This window comes from Triturus cristatus, chromosome 2_1, assembly GCF_964204655.1.
Source record: "Triturus cristatus chromosome 2_1, aTriCri1.1, whole genome shotgun sequence".
NCBI classification, from domain to species: domain Eukaryota; kingdom Metazoa; phylum Chordata; class Amphibia; order Caudata; family Salamandridae; genus Triturus; species Triturus cristatus.
The window spans coordinates 1,128,739,279-1,128,765,408 of record NC_140581.1 but is presented as its reverse complement, the minus strand read 5'-3'; the positions used below and the strand labels follow the sequence as shown (position 1 = coordinate 1,128,765,408).

Sequence of the window (26,130 nt, the reverse complement as noted above, 5' to 3'; positions counted from 1 at the left end):
TCTTCTTTAAAAAGTTCTGAAATACAACTTTATTGTTAATATTTTAAAACCTGAACATATTTTTTAATTTCTCAGTAGGGCAGAATGGGCATCCTACCAGTTGTCCCTCAATTCAGTGAATACGTGTTCCCATATTAACTTGCTCTTAAATGCCCTTCCTTTTATATGAATATTTCTCCCATATTTTGAGTATTATTTTCTATCCCTATTATCAGTGTATCCTTACTTTCTATTGCCTTTCCATATGTTACACCCACTCCATCATCATACAAGTGTTTCCTTTCTTTCTATGCTAGCTCCACATTATAGAATACAGTAAGTACGTGTTGAGTGAAATTTCATCTGTTTCAGAGATGAGCAATCTAGCTTGTTTACATGTATCTCTTTTCTCATATTTGACACAGAAAACTAAGGCACTTTTTCCATCCATACTCTCCCAATGTTTTAAGTTGTGTTGCAGAGTTTAATATGTTCATTATGTTTCATCTTAATAATGTCTTCTCACTTAACTGTGGCTCCTTCTCAAGGATCTGCCTGCCAGTGCGTGACAGGATGACATTTCTGTTGATTAAATATGCATAATGTTTACCTCTCCCACTAATATTCATGGTATATTTTACATATTAATATCCTGTTTATGTCATGAAATCATGTGCTTAACCATTAGTGCATTTAAAAACGTTCAAAAATCAGTAATAAGAAGACACACATCTTAGGGCAAATGATTTTTTCAACTATTATCCTAATAAAAGAAACATGTCAAATGTAGGTCTTCATTTATGGCCTTGGGCTACATAGTGTTTGTTTTCTATCAAGCATGCTTCTTTGTACAAGAACGTTAGCATTTAAAGTGGATTTGGTGACCATGATATCTTTCTTTTATAGATTGTCTACTTATCAATAATTTTCATTGACTATTGTTAAGTTTGTTTATGATTAGTAAATTGTTGCTTAACCTTCCTTTTGGTTAAACCTATATGACAGTTTTAGCACAGATATTTGATACAATAAATAGAATAGCTGCATTCACATGTACCATTTATAAAGCAAGGTGGCAAAGGGAAGGCAATAAGTCTGGCACTGTTGTAAACCGGCTGATTAAAGGTGAGACTCCAAAGTGTTCAATTATAGGTATCAAACACGGAGACAGACAATCAGGGCATACCCAGAGAGAAGGAGAAAATAATGGCCAGTCAAACAAATGGGAAAGGTGCAGTTGGAAGCAGCATGTGCACCAACCTTTGACCAAAAATGTTCTTTGTGTGTTGGAGCAGACTTCAAAAACATGGTAATTTACTTAAGTGGGAAATGCAGGATCAATAAGGTTATTTCAAGGATGGGTGACATCATTGAGGATTAAAGGTTGAAGTTGGGCACCATTTGGGATATATGTGGGGAAATATTTATGTCTAGGGCCAATTGTGATATCTGGTACTGACACATAGAACTGTGTCCATGAGACAGAACAGATATCCATAGTGGTATCCACTCTACTGGAGACACACGGAGGCAGCAGATCAGTATCAAACTCTTCAAAGGAAATATAAAACTCCTGGTCAGCTAACTTGATCTAAAGGAGAAATCAGTAGTTATAGGATTGTCTAGGGCACATTTGTTATTACTTAAGTAGGGACTTAAGAAATGTGTAATTTTAATATCTATTTTGAGTGTGCCTCATCCAAATGCTGATGCTCAAGAGGAATGACTCTTGCCTAGGTGAAAGCCCAAGATGCACCTTAGAGGTGACTGATTTATTGCTCATGGTATGGGTGTGTAAAATGACTTTCTTCGAATATGTCTAAACGCTTGTGCAGCAAATCAAGGTGCAAGAAGTGAAATGTTTGCAGAGGTCCTCCTTTTGGAATTGATATCCTTCAGGGAAAAGTGGGGTATGAAGCCACATTTTCTGTTTTGGCATTCTAACAAACAAGGTTCCGATGAATTGGAAGGTAAACATGGTCCCTCACTTCTTGAATAGCACAAGGACCTACTGGAATGGACACAGGATGAGTGGGATGTAATTTGGAAATTAGTTTAATCAGGGGCGTCACTGAATAAAACACAAAAATTGAGAACTCTAAGAGGTCATGTGACGGGTCCCTTAGATGAAATACGCTCATGATAGAAGAGTAAGTAGCTTGATAATGGCACCAGATTGTGCTTAGCTCTGCAGTTTGGTGACACTTGGAGCTAGCCCTAGAAACGTGGAGTGTAAATGAGGAAGCAGAAGAGGCCAAAGTGATCTTTAAATAAATATTAAAATGAGTATGTTTGACGATCCTACAAGATTGGACTGGGAACATATTCAGGCACAATTAATGTAAGTGTAAAGATATTTTTTTATGGAATCAGTATAATTTTTGTAAAAAAAAAAGTTTCCAATCCCAGTCATGTTTTTCTTTGCAACTGTGCCTTTTAGTTGTGCAGATATAACTAGGAGACAAAATCCACAAGTACCCAAAGGCAAAGTCAAAATATAGAACCAAAAGTGAACAAGCAACTCCCACATGACATTCAAGAACCTCGAGAGCTCAGGCGATGCCAGAGGGCTGGATCAACCCCAGATGGGAGTAGTTCAGTGGTGGAGTGGCTTGGAACAAGTTTTTGTGGCCCACCTAATTAGGGCCACAAGTTTTTGTGGCCCACCTAATTAGGGCCCACTGAAGCATGCACTATAAAGTTTGGGATAGTTACCATGAATATGTGGACCCAGATCAGAATTTATAGATGGTGGTTTTTATGACTTTGGGGCCCTTATGTTTTAATGAGGTCTGAATGTCCTAGCACATTCCGAGGAGGGGTGGTGTTGGCAAATCGCTGGGTGGGACAGTCTTTATGAGAAGGAAGACAAGCACGAGTGAGTAGCCTGTATTTTTGGACTCTAATATTGCCATATATCATGAAGTTAAGGGCTGAAGAAGGGTGCATCAATTTGCTACTGACTTCTGTAAGACATTTGATGATAATTACTCTCTTTGCCTCATGGTGTGGATTGAGTCAGTGAACACCATTTAGGAAATAGCTGCAGTGATGAGCGATCTATTTATCAGTCATCTTGCACAAAGTGAATTTTGATATATCTGTTGCGAGTACATGTTATGGACAGTCTAAGTCACTGTAGAAATTTGTACCTGCATGAAGTACTCAAAATGGAACCTTAAGCTTTATTTGGCAATGATTATTAGAATATCCATATCACCTACAGTGGATTTTACATTGTTCTATAATATTGGCACAAATATAATATTTCTAAAAATTGACCGGAATTTAAAATTTTAATATCATATCATTTTTTTCTGTTTAGTTGGGACACTAACATTAAAATAGCTGTACTAATTTGCTTCAGTAACTTGTTTCTTTTCAGTTCAGATGTCACAGTACCCAAATTCCTTTCTTATCAGCTTTCTTTTACAGACAATAATCAATGACAACAAACTGTAAGAAATGCAGTCACAAGAATACCAAATGCCACGTATTACATGATACACTGTCTGGATTCCTTTCTTATTAACTTTCTTTCACGGATAGTTCAGTAACTAGCTGAAAAAGAAAATCTTTGCTAGTAAGATGTCTCAGTTCAGTCCTACAAGTCAGTTTTAAACCAGCAAAAATACTTTGATAGTGATAGCTTGAGATATCTCTTTACAACAAATCATAAAAACGCCTATTCTTGTGTTTATTGCCACAGCACAAATTCCACAAATAAACCAACATATCTGAATTGAAAAGTGTTCTTCCATTAATGTAAAAAATCATTTGTCCATGACATTATAAAGGTACTTGTCCTTCAGTTTGCTCTCTCTCTGCTTATGGTGATCCGCAATGTCCATACAATGTAAAGTAGATTTTACTTTGACCATATATATGAATAAGATGTCTAGAGCTATGACTTACCAGTAGGTCTAGTCTAAACCAAAAAATCAAATTGATCTTGGTAGTAGGATAAGGATATTTAGAGTAAGCCTGGGCTGCACTTTAATTTGTAAGGCAAAATTCTCAAACGTTATGCGAAATAAGCAAAATTTGAAATGAAGCATTTTTGCAAAATTTCCTCCAGGAGACATTTTATGCTCACACAAGTCTCCAGTCAGTATATCGCATGACTGTTCTTTACCACACTGTATGCCGTACCATAAAAAGTCACATGAAACACTAGTTTAAAACATTTCAAGTTACATGCATACTTTTGGGTATTTTCGTAACATTTTTGCAAAATGTTATAAACATGCAATTTTCTGCACCCTTAATTCAGACCTTTTTAAGATAATCTTTTCTTAAAGTTCAAACAAAAATAGAAGCATATTTATGCCACTCACCCGATGAATGATTCCAGCTGAATGAAGGTGCTTGATGCCACACAGCATTTGGTACAATAAATAAGACATTCTTTCATGGTCCAGCTCCATCTGAATCACCTGACACAAGTTGGCATCCATTAACTCCATCACCAGGTAACTAATAACAAAAAAAGTTGGCAAAGTTACCTTATACTCATTCTATCATTAAAGAAATATGTATAACTTCAGGTTTATCTTGGTATTACTTCATCATCATTTGGCATTTACTAGTCAAGGGATTACCAAATCTTCCCAAACTAATTCAGCTACATTTATAAGTGGTTTGTAGCTCCATGAGCTCTCAGTCTTATTCGTGATTCAAGGTAGTCACTACAAGCAAGTTTTGCCTAACTTAAATTTTCTCTGCTGGTAGGCATCTGTGAAGACTTCCTGTGTTACTCTTCTGTGGCCGGGGCTCAGAGGTAGCGAGAAAAGAATAATGAATGAGTGACATTGAAGGTTGTGCTGGCTACAAGTTATTTTCGTGAATTTGAAAGGCCAGTTTTGCTAAGAGGCAAAAGCAAATTCTGTTACAATCTGAAAGGGCATTTGAGTAAAACCTCAGAGATGATTTGCATTCAGAATCAGCACTGGTAATTAGGGGCACCAATCCTGATCACGGATCCGGCAGCTGTCATTGAGCAGGAATCAGGATCCACACCAGCCTCTGTGAAATGTAATTATTTCCCCAAGGCAATGTGCTGACACCGAGACAGAGTCAGTGACATCCACACTGTTTTATGTTCAAGCAGCAACCTGCAGGAGGTAAGGGTAATCTCTCACTTTCAATTCCAGCTAAGCCCAACCCAAATGCCTCACTCTGTACTCTTTTTGTTCGAGTCTCATCCTGGTTGAGGGGCTAGCTGGAGCTTTAACACCTTGATGCCCATGCTATAGAGAAATCAAAGACATTTAACATATCACTTCAAAAGTGCTTGAGGTAAACTATGAATTAGAGGCAGGTTTTTGAGTTTTCCAATCTCTTCATGTAAGAGATATGCATGCACTGTAAGAAGGTCAGATATATCTGTCTATATCAGTAATTACACTAGTAGTCATTTATATAGCACTTTCCAATATGTCTTTAATGCTACCGAAAGGGGGCTTTTTTAGCATCTTTAGAAAAATGAAATATTTAGAAAAAAACTGTATGTTTCTTCACTTATGCTTTGCAGATTTCATGCAGCACCTCAATACCAGTTCGTAGCGCACTGAGCTATATTACCAGGATTATAACTTGTGACCACATATACCACAAGGATCTCTGAAACAAAAACAGCAACACACTGAGGTGTAAAATACTAATATGTGACCTACGTATTACAATACAATTTGCAATAGACAAATTAACACTTTATGTGTTTTTTGATTGTTTAAACCTGTGACTAGACTGTGCACAGATTTCTCCAGCAAATTCATTAATCACTAGATATATCAAAAATCTCTGATGGAAATCATGAAATTCTCTAATTCTCAGTTCATATATGTCTCTTAACTTTTCAAATGTTATCATAGCACCCTCAAGCATGGCATCCTTGAGCTCTGGGATGCCAATAATCCCTTCATGTCTGACATCGTACCCCAGAATGGCATACCCACAGTTACCTTACTCTTCCATTCTATCAGTGCTGTGGTTTTCCTCCTATTCGCAATTTTTCTGGGATTAGGTATGCTCCATTTTCTATATCCACATAATTCACACAGGCATGTGTTAATACCCTCCATGAGATAGCACCGTGTGTGAACAGTATCATGCCCATGGCAAAAGAGGCAGTCATTTACCACTGCCTGATAGCTTTCTACTTCTGGGAGCTCAATCAAACAGTTACATAAGACAAGGGCTTCTAGGGTGATTATAGGCACCCTGTTATTCCGAAGAAGTCCTTTCAATATCCCCTGCAGTCTCGGGAATTCCAGCTCTTATTTTACATATTATGCACAATATGTAGGAACAGGCAGAAAAAGAGGCAGACACTTTCAGCCTTAAACCTTCAACAAATTTTACTAACTCCACCATCCGGCTTAGACTGTGGGAAAGTGTATTGCTTTTGGACACCATAATCCATAGTATTTGAATTCTTCTCTTTTTAGATGTAACAGGAACTGCAATGGACTATCTATGGGCCTGATTTAGATCTTGGTGGACATGTTACTCCATCACAACGGTGAAGGATATCCCATCCTCCGAAACATATATCCCATAGGATATAATGGGATTTATATTTCGGTGGACGGGATATCTGTCACTGTTGTGGTGGAGTAACTTGCCTACCAAGATCTAAATCAGGCCCTAAGTCTCTTCCCTACACTGGGTGGACTACTTTATTTCCCCCCCCCCCCCATTTATCTTCAGCCCTGCATTTTCCCTATACTCGTCTAATACATCTAATGCCACCAGAACAGACCATTGTGCTTCCTTACTGTGTCCTATCAATTGTATATTCTTCTCTGCCTTCCAGGATACATCACTTCAGAACAAGGACTCCTCATAGACGGGTTGCTATGGGCTCTAACACACACAGTAATGGTAATAGTGGATGTCTCTGTCTCACTTCCATATTATTATGAAGAGATTTACTGTCCCATCATTAAATTCTACTGATGATGCTTTTGGGTTATTATACAGAAACTTCCACCAACGCCTTAACTCGGGTCACATATTTTTCATCTTCAATGCCTTGCATATGAGGCCCCCACTCCATCGAATCAGCGGCCTTCTCGGCATCCAGCGGTAGGATTGGAAGGGGTCCTGGGATGTGGAAAACATGTCTCAGGGTGTTATTGTAAAGCTGGATATTCAGCCTGGTGAACTCTCCTTCATGAATCCTGATTGATTCAGATGCAATTGATCAAATCCTTGGTAATTAGGAAACACCTTCCTGCCATTACCTCAAGCGTGTTACCTCTGGTTTTGAGGACAACTGTGGGAATTAACATCAACCTAGATTTACTGTTCTTTTCCCTGCCATCAAAACAAGGGAGGAGTGATCGACATACCATTAGTTAGGCCCTTGACCCTCTAATTAGTTTTTCATATCAAGGAAATAAAACAATGTTCTCATCTTGAAATGGAATTGTTTGGTGCTAAAAAGGATTGGAAGTCCAGTTGCTTATCTTGCTGACTGTACAATTTGTGTCCAGTATACCTAGATCTTCAATGAATTTGTTCTGCCTAAATGGCCTCTATGTCTGTATTTCTCCTTCTTCACCTATCGCCTCCTACGATCACTCCACTGACGTCCCCTCCAACTATTAAATGCCTCACCGAATCATCTACAATCAACGTCCACAAATTTACAGAAATTTCTTTAATGAATGAATGCCTGGTGTTCACGTTTAACTGGCCTGTCCACTTTACGTTCCCTAGTGTCCATCCTCACAGTCGGTTCATATTTTTTCTATGAAAGATAGGCAACCCATCATCTTAATATCAATAATCCACTTGACCCTGGTTGGAATTCTTATGAAACTAGCTGTCTCTGGCGGGTCTTGCCAAAAAATATGCAATTGTCTCTTATAAAGTATATATTCCATAAAATCACAGCATTGCGATTTTGATCTTGTCTTTTGATGAAACCCGTTACCACCAATCTTCTATTTTTTCCAAAAAGCCATTAACATTGCAAGTCATAAACTAGAGGTGGATTAATCTCCCCTTTTCTGTCCTTCTTTCACTTTTGCACTCTGTTGCCACGAATAACTTTATCGCATCTTTCTTCAATTGTCTCTGTTACCCCATTTCATTGTTAAAGTATTCCTTAAATTCCCACCCCACAGGGAGGAACCTATCACCCAATAAATACCCTTCCTTACCCCTTTGATCTAACCTTATGCAAAATAATAGCTTGTCTTTTCCCCTCTAGAAGCTCATTTACACCCTATCAAGCATTTTGTGATGCAGGTTGTCAGAAATTTGTTTTTGAATTTGGGGGGGGAGTGACTCTGACCATGTTAGTAAACACAAACTTAGTAGGGCAAAACACTGTTTTGAGAGAATCTTTACACCCCCCCTAGCAACTATAACCTAGATAAACTTCAGCACCTTTGAAAACAAGTGAGTGGTTCACTGGGTCCTAGGTACAATTAGAGCCTGACCGCAATGTAACAGAGGTCATGAACACCAAGTGGGTTGTCCTAGTTGAAGCTTTTACATTTGGACTTGGTCTCTGATATGGAAGCCAAAATCTTCAAGTGGGGCAAGATCCAAGACTTTGCACATCAAGTGTCCCTCAAAATTCAAAACGTCATCATCTAACTCCTGCTGAAGCTGCTGGTTTGGGTGCCAAAAGCTTCCAGCATGACAAAGCTATATCCAGCGGCCGCTGATGGTGCTTCATCAGTCGGACAGAATTGCTGCCTCAGCCTGGTTGAAAGTTTTACATTTAGACTTAGTCACTTTCTTGGAAGTCTAAATCATTCAGCAGGGCAAAGATGGAAGTTGTACCTGGGCAGGGCCCCATGTGGACTGATTCCATTACTGTGAGGTACCACCAAACCGGTTTTCAGCATAGCAAAATGCTCTGAGCAGGATGAACCTAGATCTCTTAACCGCTTAGTGTTCTGTCTGTCTAGTCAAGCCTCTGCACCTTGTTCCAGTACTTAAGAGATGGAAACCTACTGAGAACGTTCCTTGTGGTCAGTCCTGTATCCCCAAGCTATTCCACAGCAGGCTTGTAGGCACCAGGTCTCTCCCCAGGCATCTCTGCTGCAGGGAGCAGTGCTCTCTGGTCAGCTGGGCCCTCTTGGAATCAGAAGCCCTTCTACTGTTTGTTTCATTGAAGCGGGCAAAGACAAGCCAACTACTTGACCCTTAAAGAGTAGTCCCAGTCCGTGAGTGCCTGCAGGAGTTAGCAGTCTTTGAGTGAGTCCTATTCTTCCAGTAGGATTCAAGAGTCTTATTCAGGAGAGTCTTCTCTTTCAGGTGCACTCTTCACAGATACAGGAATGTTCTTCTGAGGTGGTGATGGAGGTGCCAGATTTATCCTGTGCACTAGCCAGTGATTGGAGAAAATCTTAAGCCCAATACTAACAATTTTCTTGCAGTCTCCCACCTACATTTGCCACAATTCCTCCTTGTCTTGCAGTAAAATTACACAGGGGGACCTGTTTAAATATGGCAGAACCCTTCTGTGACCAGGGAAGCCTGTCTTGAGCTTATTGCCACTGCCCTATTCTTGCAAGACAAGGTCCGAACTGATTTTCCCCTCCACTGTGACTGAAGCTGAACTGTCTAGGAGGGTCTGAGAAGCCCTCCCTTGCTTCTACAATTTACTTGCGGAAGTGCTAGGGCTATACAGACCTAGCACTTCTGCCAACAGTATTTTCCACCCCAAATTGCTAATTCCTCCTGAGTGGTCAACAGGTAGTACCCTTCCTTATTGGCTCAGAGACAGGCCACTGCTTTTTGAGTTAGATCATTATGTCTCCCAGCCAAGGATGTGTATCCCAACTTTGGAGGTTTGATGAGTGGCGTAACTGGTTTTAACACACATAGGCCTGTACTGTGGAAAAAAGGAGGTGACATCCACACTGAAATAGCTTTTTTGCCTTCAGTCACTAAGAGGGCACGCAGTTTAGCCGTAGAGTGCACCACTTTTTCATATATTAGGCACTATACCTTTAGGCCATACAACATTCCCTTTAGCATGACTTATTAATATAGAAAAATAGTATTTCCTACATTGGGAAGGCATGTTTCCTTGTCATGTGCTACTGCAGTGTCTTTGGACTATAGCCCTGCAAGGGCCCAGTGATGTCCCTGTTAGACATATATTTTTGTCATGTGGGTAATATATACTCATTATATCATGGAGAAATATTTATTATGCCTGAGTAATCGGAGTAATTTCAGTAATTACACTTTACACTTGCGGTGCAAAATTATCACTATTCCGTGATTACTCCAGCTGGAGTAATTTAGAGTAATTTGGGGCAAATATCCTACCCCAGGAGCACAGGAACAACAAATTAAGGGGCTCATTCTGATGGCGGGAGGATCGGCACCGCTGGGCCGCTGGTGGCGATCCCCACGCCATCAAAATGAGATTTACCCACCGCCAAATTAGGATGGCGGTGGAAATCACAATGGTTCCGTGGCAGGCGGAAAGTCAGTCGGCTATGGGTCCGCAAGGCGGTCCTTATCCACCCGCCTTGCAGAACCCGGAACCAGGGCAACATTGCGTCGGTGCCGTGCAAGCACCGCTGTAATGATAATGATATGCCCTTCCGTCTATCTTTTTGCAGCAGATATCCTGCCACAAAAAGACAGGCAGAGACTGGCTTTGGGGGCTCGTTGCGGGCCCCGTCAGTGGGGGGGGGTGCACTGGGGGGTACCCATGGTACCCCCTGCAGTTCCATGCACCAAGGGGCAGGCACCGCATGGGTGCCTGCTACGTGGTGCAGGGAAATGCTGTGCATGCTCTTTTGACATTGCGGATGGTGCTGCAGCCAGCAGCACCCTCCGCAATGTTAAAAGGCCAGGATGCGCCTGCCAGTATGGCAGGCGCATCCTAATTGCACTGGTGGGACCGCCGCATGTCTGGCGGGCGGTCCCATCACAGTTATGATGGCGGGCAGACTGATGTCCGCCCACCATCATAATGAGCCCCTAAGAGATAGAGACTGGACACTGGGTACTAATGTCCATGTCCTGTAGCCTTTAGTGCTATTTTCTTAGTGTAGAATGCACCCTTGGGCCAATTTTGGACACAAAGATACATTTTACACTGAGAAAATAGCGCTAAATGCTGGCTTATGCTTCTCACACAATGACGAGTAATTCTGTGTTCATTATGAGTAATTATACAAGCGAGCCAGTTACACTCACCCCTAATGCACACACAGTAGGCCATATACGACATTTAATTCCTTTGACAGTGGTGCATTTTCTGCACCATCCACTGTGGTATCAGAGGTCAATTGGGTGAAATCAATTTTGCAACACCATTTTAGGGTCAAAGCGCACACACTGTGGCACTGAATAACAGTGTCACAATGTTCGCAGTCCTACTACCAGCAAAAAATAGGGCCCATAAAAAGACAATTAATCTGAGATGGCCATGCAGAAAAGGAAATGTTCTAAACCTGTCCAAATCAGACTTTGTTGCCCACCACATATTTTGATGTTATTTATCCTGCTGATCCCTTAAAATATCTCCTTTCAATGCATTGCATCTACTTCTTTCAGTTCTCCCCAAAACTCATTATTACACGTTATGCTACTTATGACAGTCTCTTCATCATTTCTGACACTCTGATCTCCTAAAACCTCGCCATTTACACCCACTTTGTGTAATTTCTGTCACTAAAGTCTCTCATTTGCCCTTAGTTTCAAGTCTGTGAGCTCCGTCTAATGACTCTTCTTCGAGCCCCTTTTGGTTTTTTATGCTTTGTCAATTTTGTTTGCCTTTGTTTTTGCTCTCAACGTCTTCACATTTGAGCTTAAGCTGTGCTCTCTTTCAGTTCCAAATAGTCCCAAGCCTCCTGCAGTATATTGAAAAATGTAATGTAATTCTTTATTGCTTGATTATCAAAAATCATTGCAATTAAAAACAATAAAATCATGAATAAAAACAAATCCCTTATCCACAAATTAATATACAACTGTACACACATAGAAAGAAGGTTGTTTCTATGGTTACATGCCACACTAGAACATTGAAACCATGATTGCACTTCGTTTATCATAGTTGTTAAAAATTCATAAATCAAATAACATATGATAGTCGGGTTCCTAGTGGTATACAATAAAAACTATAGACATTGTATGACATGGTGCAAATAGCTATAAAGTGTCAAAGTGCAAACATTTTAGACATTATGAGTCCTCATGCGCATTAGCGATAAAAGAGCAAATGTTTCCATATACTCTTTATGTGCTGATTACAAAAATTGCCTAAGACAAGATCATTAAATCAAACTGCAAAGACATTCAAAGTGCCAATAACCTAGAAACAACAGCCATATATTTTCTAAAATATCCGTTAACCTTAAATGCACACTGCAGATACCAGCAATTTTACCGCAATTGATAAAAAATGTATCATCTGACATAACAGTGGAATTGAAAAAGAAGTGCTCCTTTCTTTGCATTCTAACACTTGCAGTTATGTATTTGAAATGCAAAAGACACAACTTCAAGTACCAGGATGTAAAGGGTGAGTATAAAAATGGAAAACTACTAACACATGTATGACACCACCACCACTCAAACTGTCATTTTAGCCAATATCACTTGCATGCTGTCAATTTCAAGCTATACTTCAAATGGGTTGAATGGGTATAAGCCACCTAATGGAAACTGGTATTGCTTATAAGCTAGGGGATGTTGATGACATCACACAAGACATGGGTGTATTATTTTATGTATCTATTTTGGAGCCACTGTCAAGGTGGTTGCTAGGATGTTGCTGGGATGTTAGCCATCACCCAGGTATCATTTACGTATTACAGAAAAACACACTTGGCTTACATAATATAATTTTCAGACAACAAAGCTAGTTCATAGGCTATGGACTCAGACAGCAGAACCACATGTCAGGTTACAATGATCTGAAAGCTCAAAAAGCATCTAACAGCTCTAGTTATTGCCAGCTACTTAGCAGACGCAACTTTTCCCATCATTGGGCACCCTTACCAAACAAGGAAATACATAAGAAAATTAGTAGAGTCTTCCTACCTCACCCACTACAAACTCACAACTCATCCAGAGTGGCACACTCCTCTACTGACAGCCCACTTCTTAATAAGTAGAATTATACTGTTCTGTGAAGGAAATTAATACCCCATACAGTTGCATATCACAATAATGAGGTAAATAATGTTGAACTGTAACATTGATTCCACAATATGATCTAGCAACACATCCTCAAGTTAAGCATATAAAGGGAAGTATATATAAAGTATTTATGCAGAACCTAAGCAACAGTTAAGTCAAGAAATCAATCAATGCAAACAAATCAAGCAAATTTTGTCAAAAGCTAAAAATATTAAAGAAGTAGAATAAAACGCAGAGAACAAACATCGAACAGGGGATCAGAAGACCTAATTTTTTCAAAGAAAATGTAAAAAATGCCCAGAGGGACAATGTAGGAATAAAGGTCAAATCTAGAATATTTGAATTACCAGAATTGGCCACTGGATTGCACTCTTGTATCAAAAACAAAACGGTTATCTGCTAACTGTGTTTTGCTCCCTGCCCCCCCATAAGAAGTGTTGGCAGGGGCTGGGTCAGCTACCATATCAGCTGGTACATTAAAATGCTCCCAAACTACCATGGTTGCAAAATATCTTATTTTCACTCCTTAAGTCCCCAGACTAAAGGGAACAGCTTCCTGATAGCAGGGAAGAGATAGCAACCAGAGCCAGGCTCAGGCACTTTCTTCAGCTAGAGCCACAGCACAGGTCACATTTTTTGCTGGTCTGCTTGTATTTCTGTAAATATATCCTCCTTGTTCTTTTTGCTTTTCAGCCAGTGTGACAGCACTGGTCTGTTGCTTTTTCTGTAAAGATATCCTTCTCGTCCTTTATGTTCCTGAGACCACAGGAGACCTGATCTGACCTTTGAGATGCACTTAAAAGTTTAATTACAAAGGGAAAGCAGGTCAGGCCTTAGTCTCCTCCACAGTCTGACAGAGGCTGCTGTTTCTTCCTCTTACTTTCTGCTACAAGCCTAGAACATTTCTTAAAGTGGACAATGGCTAATGATGAATTATTAGTAATACGATTATCCTAAGTTGCTTCCTGCACTTTGGTTCAACACCCTTTTGCAGCACTTACTATAACTTAATTGCAATCCAAAAAAGCTTTATTTTGAGAATCTTCTAAAATGACAGAACTCCAGGAGCTTCTGTGTGGATTTCTCACAGCCCTTCCAGAGGCAGCACTTTTAAAATAAGAACCCTCTTCTCAGTCCCAAAAAGCAACCCACTCAGACTGGTTCTGATCCCAGGTTATGTCCTGCAGGGTAGGGGCTGTCCTGGCTAATGGGAAGGCTAGCTTCCAAGGCACACTCACACCAGTCCTCTATTTAGTGTAACCATCAGGGTCACTCTGTGGTGTTCTAAGTCATCTTTGCTTCAAGTTGACATGTCTAGATAACAATTGATGGATGTTAGCCTTGCTCTGCCAGCAGGCCATCGACTCCAAAATAACCTCTGTTGTTTCCTGCTAGTCACTTAACCCCTTCCACAGAGGTGGACAACACCATTACTGTCACTGTTGGGAAGGGAAGCTGAGGATCACTTTCATGAGCTTGAGGTAGAGATACCCAATTTTTGTACAAATCAGCTTTAGGCCATAGCTACCAAAACCTTTGCTGACCAATGAATTACATTTGCAGTCTTACTCCAATTCAGCATAAACAAAGTGGCTTTTAATCTTAAAAATTGGCATGATAAAATAGTGACTTAGCCTTGTGCAGCATAGAGCACTGTTAAACTTGTTTATCACATAGACAAGCTAATGCACCCAGACCTTATAGGCTCCAAGGAACTACTAATCGGCTAATTAGGTAATACTTTAAATAAGGTCAAATTGTTTACTTTGCCATGGATTGGCAACATCAGTTGAGGTCTGTATCTGCAGTTCCCAAGTTTTGCTATCAAAGGCACATGTGGGAAGTGGAAGGCCCCACTGCAGTCCATGCGTGACATGTGACCTTTATGCCACTCATGCATTTCTATGACATTGTATTATGGTTCTAACAAAGACTCATGGAAGACAACTGAAATTAAACATTTGCTACCATGTGCAAGAGTCATAGCAAGCTCCCAGTGCCCAGAGCCAACTATACCAATACACCCTGTCAGAAAAAGGGGGACCGAGAAAAAAAGGTACACTTTCTTACAGAGGACCTACGTGTGCCTAAAAGAAATGCATGGATATTCCTCAACAAATTCAGGTGGTAATGTGAGGTGACAGCTTGATCCAACCGCTTTGTTATAGTAATAGCTGAGTCGAGCCAAGCTCCCTCTTTTCAACTTTAACTTTATCGACAACGGAAATGATAGCATCATATTTAATCTATATGGAGCCTTTTGGAAACCTATTTGCTGATTACTGGGTCAAGAACTATCTATTTCCTTGTAAAATACAACTATAACTAAATGTTGCATCTGCTAATCACCTTAATGGGCTCAAGACCTGCGTTGTTATCATACAGAACTTAATGTCAAGCATTCAGTTCTAAACCAAAGTCCTTTTCATAGTAATCTGAAATGGACAGCCTTAAATCCATAGATGGCTGCTTGGCATGTGAGATTATAGATCATATTTTATCATCGGTAAACAAACTTTACAATGCATTGTTTACAACGCATGCATTTACAAGGCAAGTCATTACAACAATACGTTGTTACATTGCATGCAATTACAACGCAAGTCATTACAACGGCTTGCGGTAGGGGGCGGAAGGTGTTGCATTTGTTGGATTTTCAATCCAACACCTTCCCTAATGTTACACACACTGGAGTTGGAATAGTAAATTATACTATTCCAAACTCCAGTGCTCCCCTACCGCAACTCATTGTAACAACTTGCGCTGTAATGCCATGCGATGTAACAACGCATCATTGTAACGACTTGTGTTGTAAACGGTTCTATTCCTCATCATCGCTTGAATACCAGAATACTCCGATTCATCCATAACACCGACCTCTCCTTCTAGAAGTACACTTAGAAAAGAATGTAAACTGCATGGTGCTAGGTCCCACTGCTTCAGAAAGACTAAAGCAGCCTTTTTGAAGCAGATTTCAGAAGAAACCTTCAAGTCTGAGTTCTTCTCCACTGATATTGCGCTAACCTCTAATTTGCCAGCCTCTCTGTCTCCTCTGAATTGAGTCCTAAAATGCTGCTGCCCTGCTCCACAAAGGGTTCAAAATGTGACTGCAACAATTACACTTAAAAAACATATGCCTCTGTTTGAAAAATTAATCATGTCTAGCAACCAGGTAACAGAAAGAGCTAAGATAACCCCAAAAATAAAACCAAGAAGTGCAAAAAAAGACAATCAAGACCTACACCTTGTCTCTATAAGCACCATTGACTTTAGATCTACTGAGGATAACATCCTCTACACACCTGCATTGTACCACTGCCTCTAATAATCAGAAACGCCATTTCATGAAGGAGCACATCATAAAGTAGCAAAAATGACACGCTAAGCCCCCCCAGGCATTTGAACAGCAACAAGAATCTCCCGTTAACCACCACTACAGCACAATATCTTTTACCACCTTCCCATTTAGGTTTCTACACTTCTTTACAGGTATGGGCAGCATGACTTTCTCTCCCACTGATTGGTTTACATTCAAAAATTGCAAATATGATTCTCTCTCCACAGCACGTAGCCTTGAGCTGCACTTAAGGTGGATTCAAAATCTCACATATCGATATTGGCTAACTACTCTCAGGCTTGGAACACTGCATTTCGGATTTTCCTTTCCCACAGTAGCGGTCTGAAAAAGGGATCGACCGCCTTGCGGGTGTGATGGCACCACAGTACAAAGCACTAGCCACTTTATTTTATGTTGCACTTTATAATCGGTTTTGGGACGCTCTTTCCTGGTTCCAATTTTATGCAAATCAAACCTGAGACTGCATAAGTAAGGGCTAACATTTCTGCAATTCATGGGTTTGCTGGATTTGTTTTATTCATTATTAAATTTTATATAAATTGTCTTTTACATCCAGAAAATATCCAAATGCTAATGTAATACTCTTCATTAGCTACATTTTAAATTGTATGTATTTTCATAATCTGTACCTGTTATTTTTAAGACTATTCATATTGTATGTTTTTTATGTCTGTGTTGCGCTTTTATGGCCTTTTGGATAAATGAAGTTTTATTTGACTTTCATTATCTCTCAGCATGACTTTAAGCACCAAAATTTACCTTCTGTCTAACCTTTGACCAATAATCCGCACAATGTTCATGAAACTATTCTACAAATGTTGCTCAACTTTATATTTCATATCTTGATTTCTTCAAAGAAGTGATCATTGCAATACCTTTTTATTCCAATCTCTGCTTTCTGAAGCACATTTTATACACTGGCAGCCAATGAATTTTAACTCAGTCAAAGGAGATTGGCCTTTCCCAACTTGGTAGACAAAGTGTCACTGTGAACCCCATTTTGCAGAAGTAAATAATCAGCTACTTTCTTACAGTATGAAACAAATATGATGCTCATTTATTGAACGATACTTACACATCTTGAAACTCCTCGAGAGATTTCTGTGGTGTGAAGACATTTAGTAAACTGATGATCTACATGATCAAAATGGAGAAAAAGAGAGAAGGGAAATTAAAAACAAACATGGGCCTGAAAGAAGGTACATATGAACAATCACAACCGCATTACATGGTGAAATATGAATTCTCATAATATCTAAAAAATACCATAGTAGGTAGTACAGTGAATATACAGTTTAATATTGGTTTTCTGACTTGTACCAGGGGGCACCAAGACTATCTGCTAAGTGGTATTGAAGAAAAATAAGCTGAATTGTTGTTACTATTTTTATTCACTTATAAAATTATTGCACTTAGTATGTCTTACTACTGAGCCATGCCCTTACTAAGATAGGATTCTTTTTTAATTCTGTAAGTTGGATGGTTGAACCGTCACAACATCCTTTAAGCTTATCTGTCGCTCAGATGCCTCAATCGGAGCATGTTTGGGCTGGTGACCCACACTAGACAGTGAAAACAAGCTCAATTGAACCTTTGCAATACTTTTTCCAAATATGAAAGAAAAACATTGCTTCCTATCGGCAAATATTAATATCAGGCAATGTTTTTTCAACTGTTTCATGTATTTTACCATTTAAAAAAAAGAGTAGCCATTAACGCCATACATACATCAAAATGTATAAACATAATCTGTAAAACTGATGGGGGCAGAAAATCACAGCTAGCAGCACCTCATACCATACCATAACTGATCAAGGGAAAATTACTATTTGCATCAATATTATGCAACTATATACACCTTCTCACTTTCTGTATTTAATTATTGCCACAAAATAATAAGTTAAAAGACAGAAATACATCCTTAAGTCAAAGCTTTTTAAAGAAGGGTCTCATCCCTTGAACTGAATTTTTAGTTTAACCTTGTAGATAATTTACCCGGAAGTGGCCAAGAATCAGTTGCCCAGAGTAGGGGCCTGATTTGGAGTTGGCGGATGGGTACTCCATCACAAACGCAACGGATGTCCAGTCTGCTGTATTACAAGTCCATTATAGCTCATGGGATTTGTAATTGGGCAGACTGAATATTCATCATGTTTAGGATGGAGTACCCGTCCGCCAAAATATGTATCAGGCCTAGGTTGCGACTTCATACCATGAAAGGAACTGCTTTCTTCCCATTATGGAACCACACACCAATTTTCCATCAAGAAACCTTGGATGGCCAATGGTTTGATTTTGCCCTAAGGATAATTAAGCTTGACAGTTTCACTAGGCATTACTCTATGGCTGTTGTGACTGTTTGGATGCTGGTGCCCAGAATGAAATGCCCTGCAAAGTCTGATTCGACTTCTGATTTTCCTACTGGTTTTGAAAAATTATATAAGTTTAAATGACTGAGGAAACTGTGTTAAAAAAAAAAGTACCCTGAACATAATCCTTTCACAAAAGATTGCAAAATAGGACATGTATATATGTGCAAATTTGGTATTTATAAAGTGCAAACCTAATTGAAAGGTAGTGGGGCATGGTCAAGGTCAAACTCAAAAACACAGTAAAAGTAATAGAAGGTGTAACTCGTTGTGGAGTATGACAGCATCATTATGTAGCTTTTTTTAATAAGTGAACCTTCAGCTCTTTCTAAATTGGGCCAGAGTTAGGGTAGACAAAATGGATACTGGGATACTGTTCCAGATACTTGGTGAATAGAGAGACAGGGCACGTTGTCAGATGTAGTTCTATCAGCGAGTGTGCCTAGCATCATCGAAGCTGGTGAGCATGTTAGCCGGGTAGGTTGGGTGCCAGTCATGATGGCTTTATAGTGGATGCAGTTGGTTTTGAAGCATCGAGTGTGCTTTCAAGGGGAACTGGTTGAGTTATATTATGATGAGGGTGGTGTGATCACATTTCTTTGGGCACTTAAGGAGTCATGATGAAGAATTTGGATGCCCTTAAGTGGGGGGGGGGTTGTGTGGGTTCTTCCAGGAGCCCGAGCAGTGCATTGTCACCATCCAGATATTAATCTATGGGGGCTTGAACAGTAGTTCTAAAGTAACTTTCTGGGAGGAAGGAGACGGATGTGGAAGGCCGGAATGTCATGATACAGGGCAGGTTCTGACTTATGAATCCTTAATTCCTATGCCCCCAATGTTGATGAACGCAAGTTCTTCTTCACTATACAGGACCTGCTCATCCACGAGGTTCATCTGCCCCTTCTTTGGTTTGGGAATGTGTATATTAGACCTGGACCCAGCAACAGCCCCCTCAAGGGCAGAAATGAAACCATGTATGGCGGCGGCACTCCGGGAAGTAATGACTAACATTGGACTGGACGATACATGGCATCGACAACACCCCACACAGAAGGTATATACTTGCCACTCTGCCACCTACAATACATATAGTTGACTGGACAGGGTCTTGGTAGCTGGGTCTCCTGACCCGGGGGTACTAAAATAACTTATATAGCCCGCTTTCTGTCTGATCATTCTCCCGTCTGCTAACATGGGGTGGTATACCACAGAGATGGAGGTCCAGTAGGCCGTAATGCACTCCCACAATCCCTGATGGGTTACTTTGAGTCTAACTGGGGCTCCACCTTTAGTAGAGCAACGAAATGGGAGGCTCTTAAAGCAGTGCTGCGGGGCACCTGTATGGGACTGACATGCATAGTTCGCCATCAACTCCAGTCTGAACTGACTGGGGAGGAATTACAATTTGCTAGGTTACAGGCATCATACCCACCCATACCTGTCACGTTCCAGAAGGAACACACGATTTGCGGACGCATAGCATACGTTTGGAATTGCCTCGATAAATATACCCTAAAACAATTTCGACAACGGTTGCACCAAGAGGGGGACAAGTCTGGGCACTCATTGGCATGGATACTCTATAGGGAACACACCCCACCCCTGATCACTCGCTTGACTATCCCTTATTAACTTCACTTTTAGAGTGGGTGTCGTGGACATTTTCCATTTGCACCTACAGAGAGTTTACACCGCATATCCAAACATAGTCCCTCCTACATATACCCTATAATTTCTGATTGGAAAGGAGTAGCTCTGTCATGTTTTAATTCTTTGGAATGGTAATGATAAATCCTTTTTACTGATAAAGTTGGATTTACCATTACTATTTCAGAAATGCCACTTCCAGAAAGTGGACATTTCTCTGCTCTGAAAGCTCTTTGTGCCTGCAGCCAAGTATATGAGCTTATTTAAAGCAGTAATTATATGAGTTCCTCTTTGAGAATAAAGGCACAATTAGAGCAGTACTCGATAAGGTCTTTCCCATAATTAATACTTGTGTGGTTCTTCTATAGTTTGTCTGCACATCCCTTTTCCCTGACTTCCATACTGAGTCATCATTACAAAAACAACAACAGGAAGTTGCTAGAAATATTAAACTACATATTGGCATCCATTTAAACCCTTTCTTGGCTCACTTGCCTTTAGTAGAGTGCAAATCAATACTCAATACTGATAAGTAAGTCTGCAAAAATAGCACAAATGGCCCTATGTTTCAGACTCTGATCATTTCACCCTTTCAAGGACTGGGCAAGCATGTAGATCCCTAAAAGCTGAACTGCACTTAGGAAATTACATTGAAAATGTGCAGTGTTTTCTTTAAGATAAAATCCTAAATTTAAAAATGGCGAATAAGGATTTTTCCTAAGAGTAATACAAAGGTTAAGCTGTAATATTTCTAACCACCCATCTCATTGTATCTCTTGCCCTTGGTCACTGCAAATTTGGCTTTAGCTCAAATGACCAGAGCATTTACTCCCTTTAAGGAAATACATCTGAAGAAAGGGCCTGGTGTTTGAGGTGCTAAAGATACCCTACTAAGAAAAGCTGTTTGCTGCATATGCCAACAACAACTCTTTAGAGTGCTTGATAAAAAATGTGCCCAACTGTTTTGCCAATCAACACTAGATGACCTCTAATATGACCTTTTCTGGTACATATCTATTTACTTGCTGTTTCTCTCTCTACCAGGACTAGGATGACTTAAAAAGGTTTAATAAGAAAATTTACCTAGCACAATCGTAGGACATCTGGCATTGATCAACTACTACATTCAATGACCACATCAGGATGGATTAAAAAATGGTAGGTGTTATTACTGTCAGTTTGGCAATGAATGCATAATGAGTCAGTAGGTAGGCTGACTGATGATTGTCAAAGTGTCAAACCTTTTCCCACGAGTGGTTTTCATAAAATATTTGTGTATTATACAAATTGTGCTTGGCAATTACATGAGCTACCTGTTCAGTGCACAGTGTAGCCTGCTGCACAAAAATTGTGCTGGAGGTATGCCCACTGGTGCAAAAAGCTTAATGTATTGGGCAATCGTCTACATGACATTTTCTGCTCGCACCAGCCTCTCACCGCAAGAATTACACAAAAAGCATAAGAAGAGACAAAAATTAGGTGAAATATGCAAAGCCAGATAATTGTGATTCAAGCACGATTATGCCCGAAGTAAAGAAAAATTTGCTTGGATCAAATTCTGATCCGGTTTGTTAATCTACTTTATCTAGTTCACTAGTTTAAAATGTATTAACTCATGTTTTTTTCTTAACCCATATCATTTGCTGTCCAGATAACAGTAAGAAGAGTAGAGGCTTCAATTGTGGAGTCTACAGGGAAACAATCTTGTTTCTCTCTACATAGGATCATAAATCCCTTGAGCTGGTGATTAAGGCACTAAAGTCACTTTCACGCATCATATAAGTACATTATACGGCTCGTGTTAAGCCTGCCCTTTCTAAGGATTTTGAAAGATTACCTAAAATATATGCAACAAGCGTTCTTTCCTCGATCCACATTTAAATATTTGGGGCTTGATTCACAAAAGCTACGGAATAACATTTGAAGATTTGCAGTAGGACTACTGCTTTTTGGAGTAAAATCGTGGCTTTTATTTTCTTTGAAAAAATTCCAGAGAAAACAGAATTGCTGAAAAGGAAGGATTGTGGAATGTCCTGAAACAAATGAACTACAGAAAAACACATAAGTACATAGAAAACGATACCACTCTTAGTTATTCCAGGAGTGGTCAATGCCTACCTGTTACACATTAAGAATGCGTACCAGTTTGAAAACTCAGCCTAAAGTAATGTGACACAAACAGTGATTAGCAAATTAAAACTTTTAGCTTATTATTTCTCTGTTGCGCTATTGTACATTTCCCTTTGGGGTACCCCTGCCTCTAGACTCCTTTAAAATATGCTTGTTCCATCTCCATTTAAATCCAGGGAATGCACTTTCTCCTGCCATTTAGCAATGGCATAGAAATGGTACATGACTACTCTCCCTCTTTTGAGTTTAATGGTGCTTTTGAGTTTAATAATGTTCCCCTAATTTCCTCCCTGGAAAACCTACAAACCCACCCCTCACCCGAACCCAAATGGTTAAAGCTGGAATTCCACCATACTGGAAGAAGGTCTGTAGTTACCAGCCCTGTTTGCGTAGATACAGTTCTGCCAATCTTCATTTTTTTAATCAGGACCAGGATGTTGCTCTTTCAAAGGCAATGGGTTTTGAAGATAAGCTAAATGTATGTGTGTAAATAGCTTGGTTAATTGGGTCCTTGATCCCCCAGAAAAATATCACCATTTTCAGATTCATTGAAATTTGTTGTTGTATTATTTGTATTCCACTAGTTTCAAGACATTCTAGAAGGAAGGTTTGAGGGGCAGCAAACTACAGGGAGTCTGCCCCCGGGCAGATTGGGAGAGTGGTGCAGTCCAGGACTGCCATTTTGTAGTTGGGCTACATCTATAGCCCAAAAGAATATAGGGGCCCGTTAGGGCTCCCTGCCTTCATTTTAGGTACAGGTTACCTGGTCACTGATGGATGGGAGATATAGTGGTACCCTTTGGATCAGTGGTTGTGCTTTATTGAATTGTAGGCATGTCCGACGCTGAGGCGGAAGTTGCAGAGGTGATGCAGCCCCTGCGGAAGGCCGGAAGCCTGAACTTGGTAGTAAAATGTGACGAGGTGCTAGGCACAGCCCTCCCGGCTCGTTAAACAGCTAGCTGCATGGCTGCAGAGGGTTTGGCATGTTTTCTGTCGCGAAAATGGCGGCGGTGACTCAGGTGGCCGAGAAGGTGAGTGTGAGGGGCCGCTCAGTGGTGAGCCCCTCGAGGTGTGAAGAGATGCGGGGTCTAGTTAGTGGGGGTGGGCTGGGCCAGTAAGGCTGGGCAAGCCCACGAAGGCCCAAAGATGGAAGCGGGCAGCGCAGTGAGGTGGTTACAGTGTGAGGACAGCGTGGCTTCCGACATTGATATGTAGTCGAAGGCAGTATGCAGACCGCATGGGTTGTACGAGTGCGGGACTGCTGTCAAAAGTTTGCATGCGGAGCCGGCAGTGCATGTGGAGTCACCCACGAGGGTCTCCACACTTGATTTGAGCGCACAGGCCAGGAAAGGGAATGCACAACTAGAGGGGGACGGCCCTTTAAAGGGGTACAAGGGTACTGACAGTAAACGGGCATGAGAGCGCAGGAAGGGCAGTTGGAGTGGTCCATGACAATCTGGAGGGCCCTGAGGTGGTAGGCCCCTCACAAAGCGCTGGTTCATCATTGGGGGTGAGGGTGGCGGCTGTACTGTGAAGGGGCATGGGTTGTAAGTAGGGAGGTGGGAGTAGCCCCAGAGGGCCGGCAGGGGCTTCGCTCACCTTGGGCAACAGGGATCCTTGGGTTGAGGGGGAACGTGGAGGGTATGATCACCAGAAAGCAGGAAAGCAGCCTTCTGGGGCTATCCAGAGAAAGCAAGAAGGGGAGCTGTGGTTGTCAGCGAAAGCCAGGGGCCAGCATCTACTCAGATAGCAGCCATGTTAGAATGGAGTTGGGAAGAAGGTAAGGGGGACCGAGTGGGGGGTGAGCAGCAGGGAGGTGGGGCAGTTGGATGGGGGTACACAGGGGTAGGCTGTTATGCAAGGGGCGTAGGAGTAGATGCAGAGCGCAGCATTTGGTGTAGGGCCCATAAGGAAGAAGGGGGCTGGGCACAGAATCCCCAGGGTGCCAGTACACCAGTCCTATCATCTTTTTTTCAGGAGTATGAGTATCGCAAGTTTACAGACTCGTTAGAGCTGCGTGCGGCTCGAATGCACCATGGTGAAAAGATGGCTGAGCCCAGTACGGTTTGGCAGATGTTGTCGAGGGATCCTTACACGGCCAACAGAAGGAGGTACGGAATGGCCTTGTTGGCTCCACTGGCAGGAAGGTCAAGGGCGGCCTCCACCTATCACAGTGCGACGGACAGACGGGTGGTGTCGGCATAGGGATATGGAGGAATTCTTTTGCCCCCACTGGATGCCGTGTGTCTGCCTGTGTTCCCAACGAGAACAACGGTATCAAGTCAGGATGTGTGTGTGGGTCCTAGCTGGGCCAGGGTTGAGGACCCTTTGGGTATCATGCTGGTTGATTATGAGGAGGACAGCATTGAGGAATGCGAGGTGGTGAATGGAGTGGCACCTGTGATGGCATAGGTTGATCCTCGGTGTGGTTCTGCTAAAATGCCATTTCTAGTGTGTTCAGCAGGGAATGGAGTGGGAGACATGGAGGCCCCTGGTGAGGTGGCAAGCATCTGTATGGGCACTGACCTTGGAGCCAGGTAAGGAGCAGGACACTGGCATGGGTCCGATAATGGTGTCCATGGATGTGGATACAAGGGGTGATCAAGTGGAAACAGGGGAGTGGCTGTGCAAGGCAAGTATATAGCGGATGTAGGGGTAGGTATGGAAGCACTACCAGACAGCGTGAAGAGCATGCAAAGTTTGGCGAAAGAAGCTAGTGGGGGTAGTGGCATTGGGGTAGGTAGCGGGGAGAGTGCAGGTGATAAAGGGGAGAAAAAGGAGGGTCTGGAGAGCAAGGATCTCAAAGCCATTGGGGGCACATTTGATGTTGGCTACAAAAAAGAAAATTTAGGAAGGAGAGTATGTGGAAATTCTTAAACTCTCACATAGGGAGGCCAGCTCAAAGGAGGCGGTCTAAGGAAGAGGCGTATGAACTGGCAAAGCGAAGAAGGGTGCCCCTGACAATTGAAAATTGGACCATAACGTTTCTGATTTACGCCAGCGTATATTTTGATAAGTATTCGGAGCACTGTGTGGCCACATATAAGTATATGGACGTGATCCATAAGGCCTAAATTACGGGTGAGGGATATGCCTGGGCTCAGTATGACAAAGAATTCAGGGCGCGGTTGCCTTGGGATCCAGAGGCAAAGTGGGGGGAGCTGGACTCTGATCTTTGGCAACACACCATGGGTTCAGCAAAGGTCGGGACAATGATTTTCATGGCCAGTGGCTTGCTGATAATCTGCCAGCCCTTTCAAGGTGCCCCCCCACTGGGTAGGGGTGGGTCTAGCATCCAAGGTGCAGAATGGGGAAGGGCGTACCTGTTGGGACTACAACAAGGGGTTGTGCACACATGAGTCCTCGAAGTGTGCAGGCAGGCATGCCCTCGTACAGTGCTACAGGGAGGAGAGAGGCTATCAAGGACAGAATGCTGGACAGTGGCAGTCTTACGATAGCGGGCAGGGGGCCCATGAGGATCAGCAGCCATTTGGCAACAGATGGGGGCAGGGG

General features: G+C 41.5%; 1 protein-coding gene across 5 annotated transcripts in view; it reads right to left on the bottom strand.

The window, feature by feature from the left end:
- MAPK10 (mitogen-activated protein kinase 10) overlaps window positions 1-26,130 on the bottom strand; it is a 948,252-nt gene that overhangs the window by 254,518 nt on the left and 667,604 nt on the right. For all 5 annotated transcript variants that reach the window (XM_085636553.1, XM_085636554.1, XM_085636551.1 and 2 more), the window contains 2 exons: window positions 17,547-17,605; window positions 4,317-4,455 (listed from right to left, as the gene is read on the bottom strand). In XM_085636553.1, the coding sequence (XP_085492679.1) occupies window positions 4,317-4,455; window positions 17,547-17,605 (198 nt within the window). The remainder of the gene's footprint in view (window positions 1-4,316; window positions 4,456-17,546; window positions 17,606-26,130) is intronic.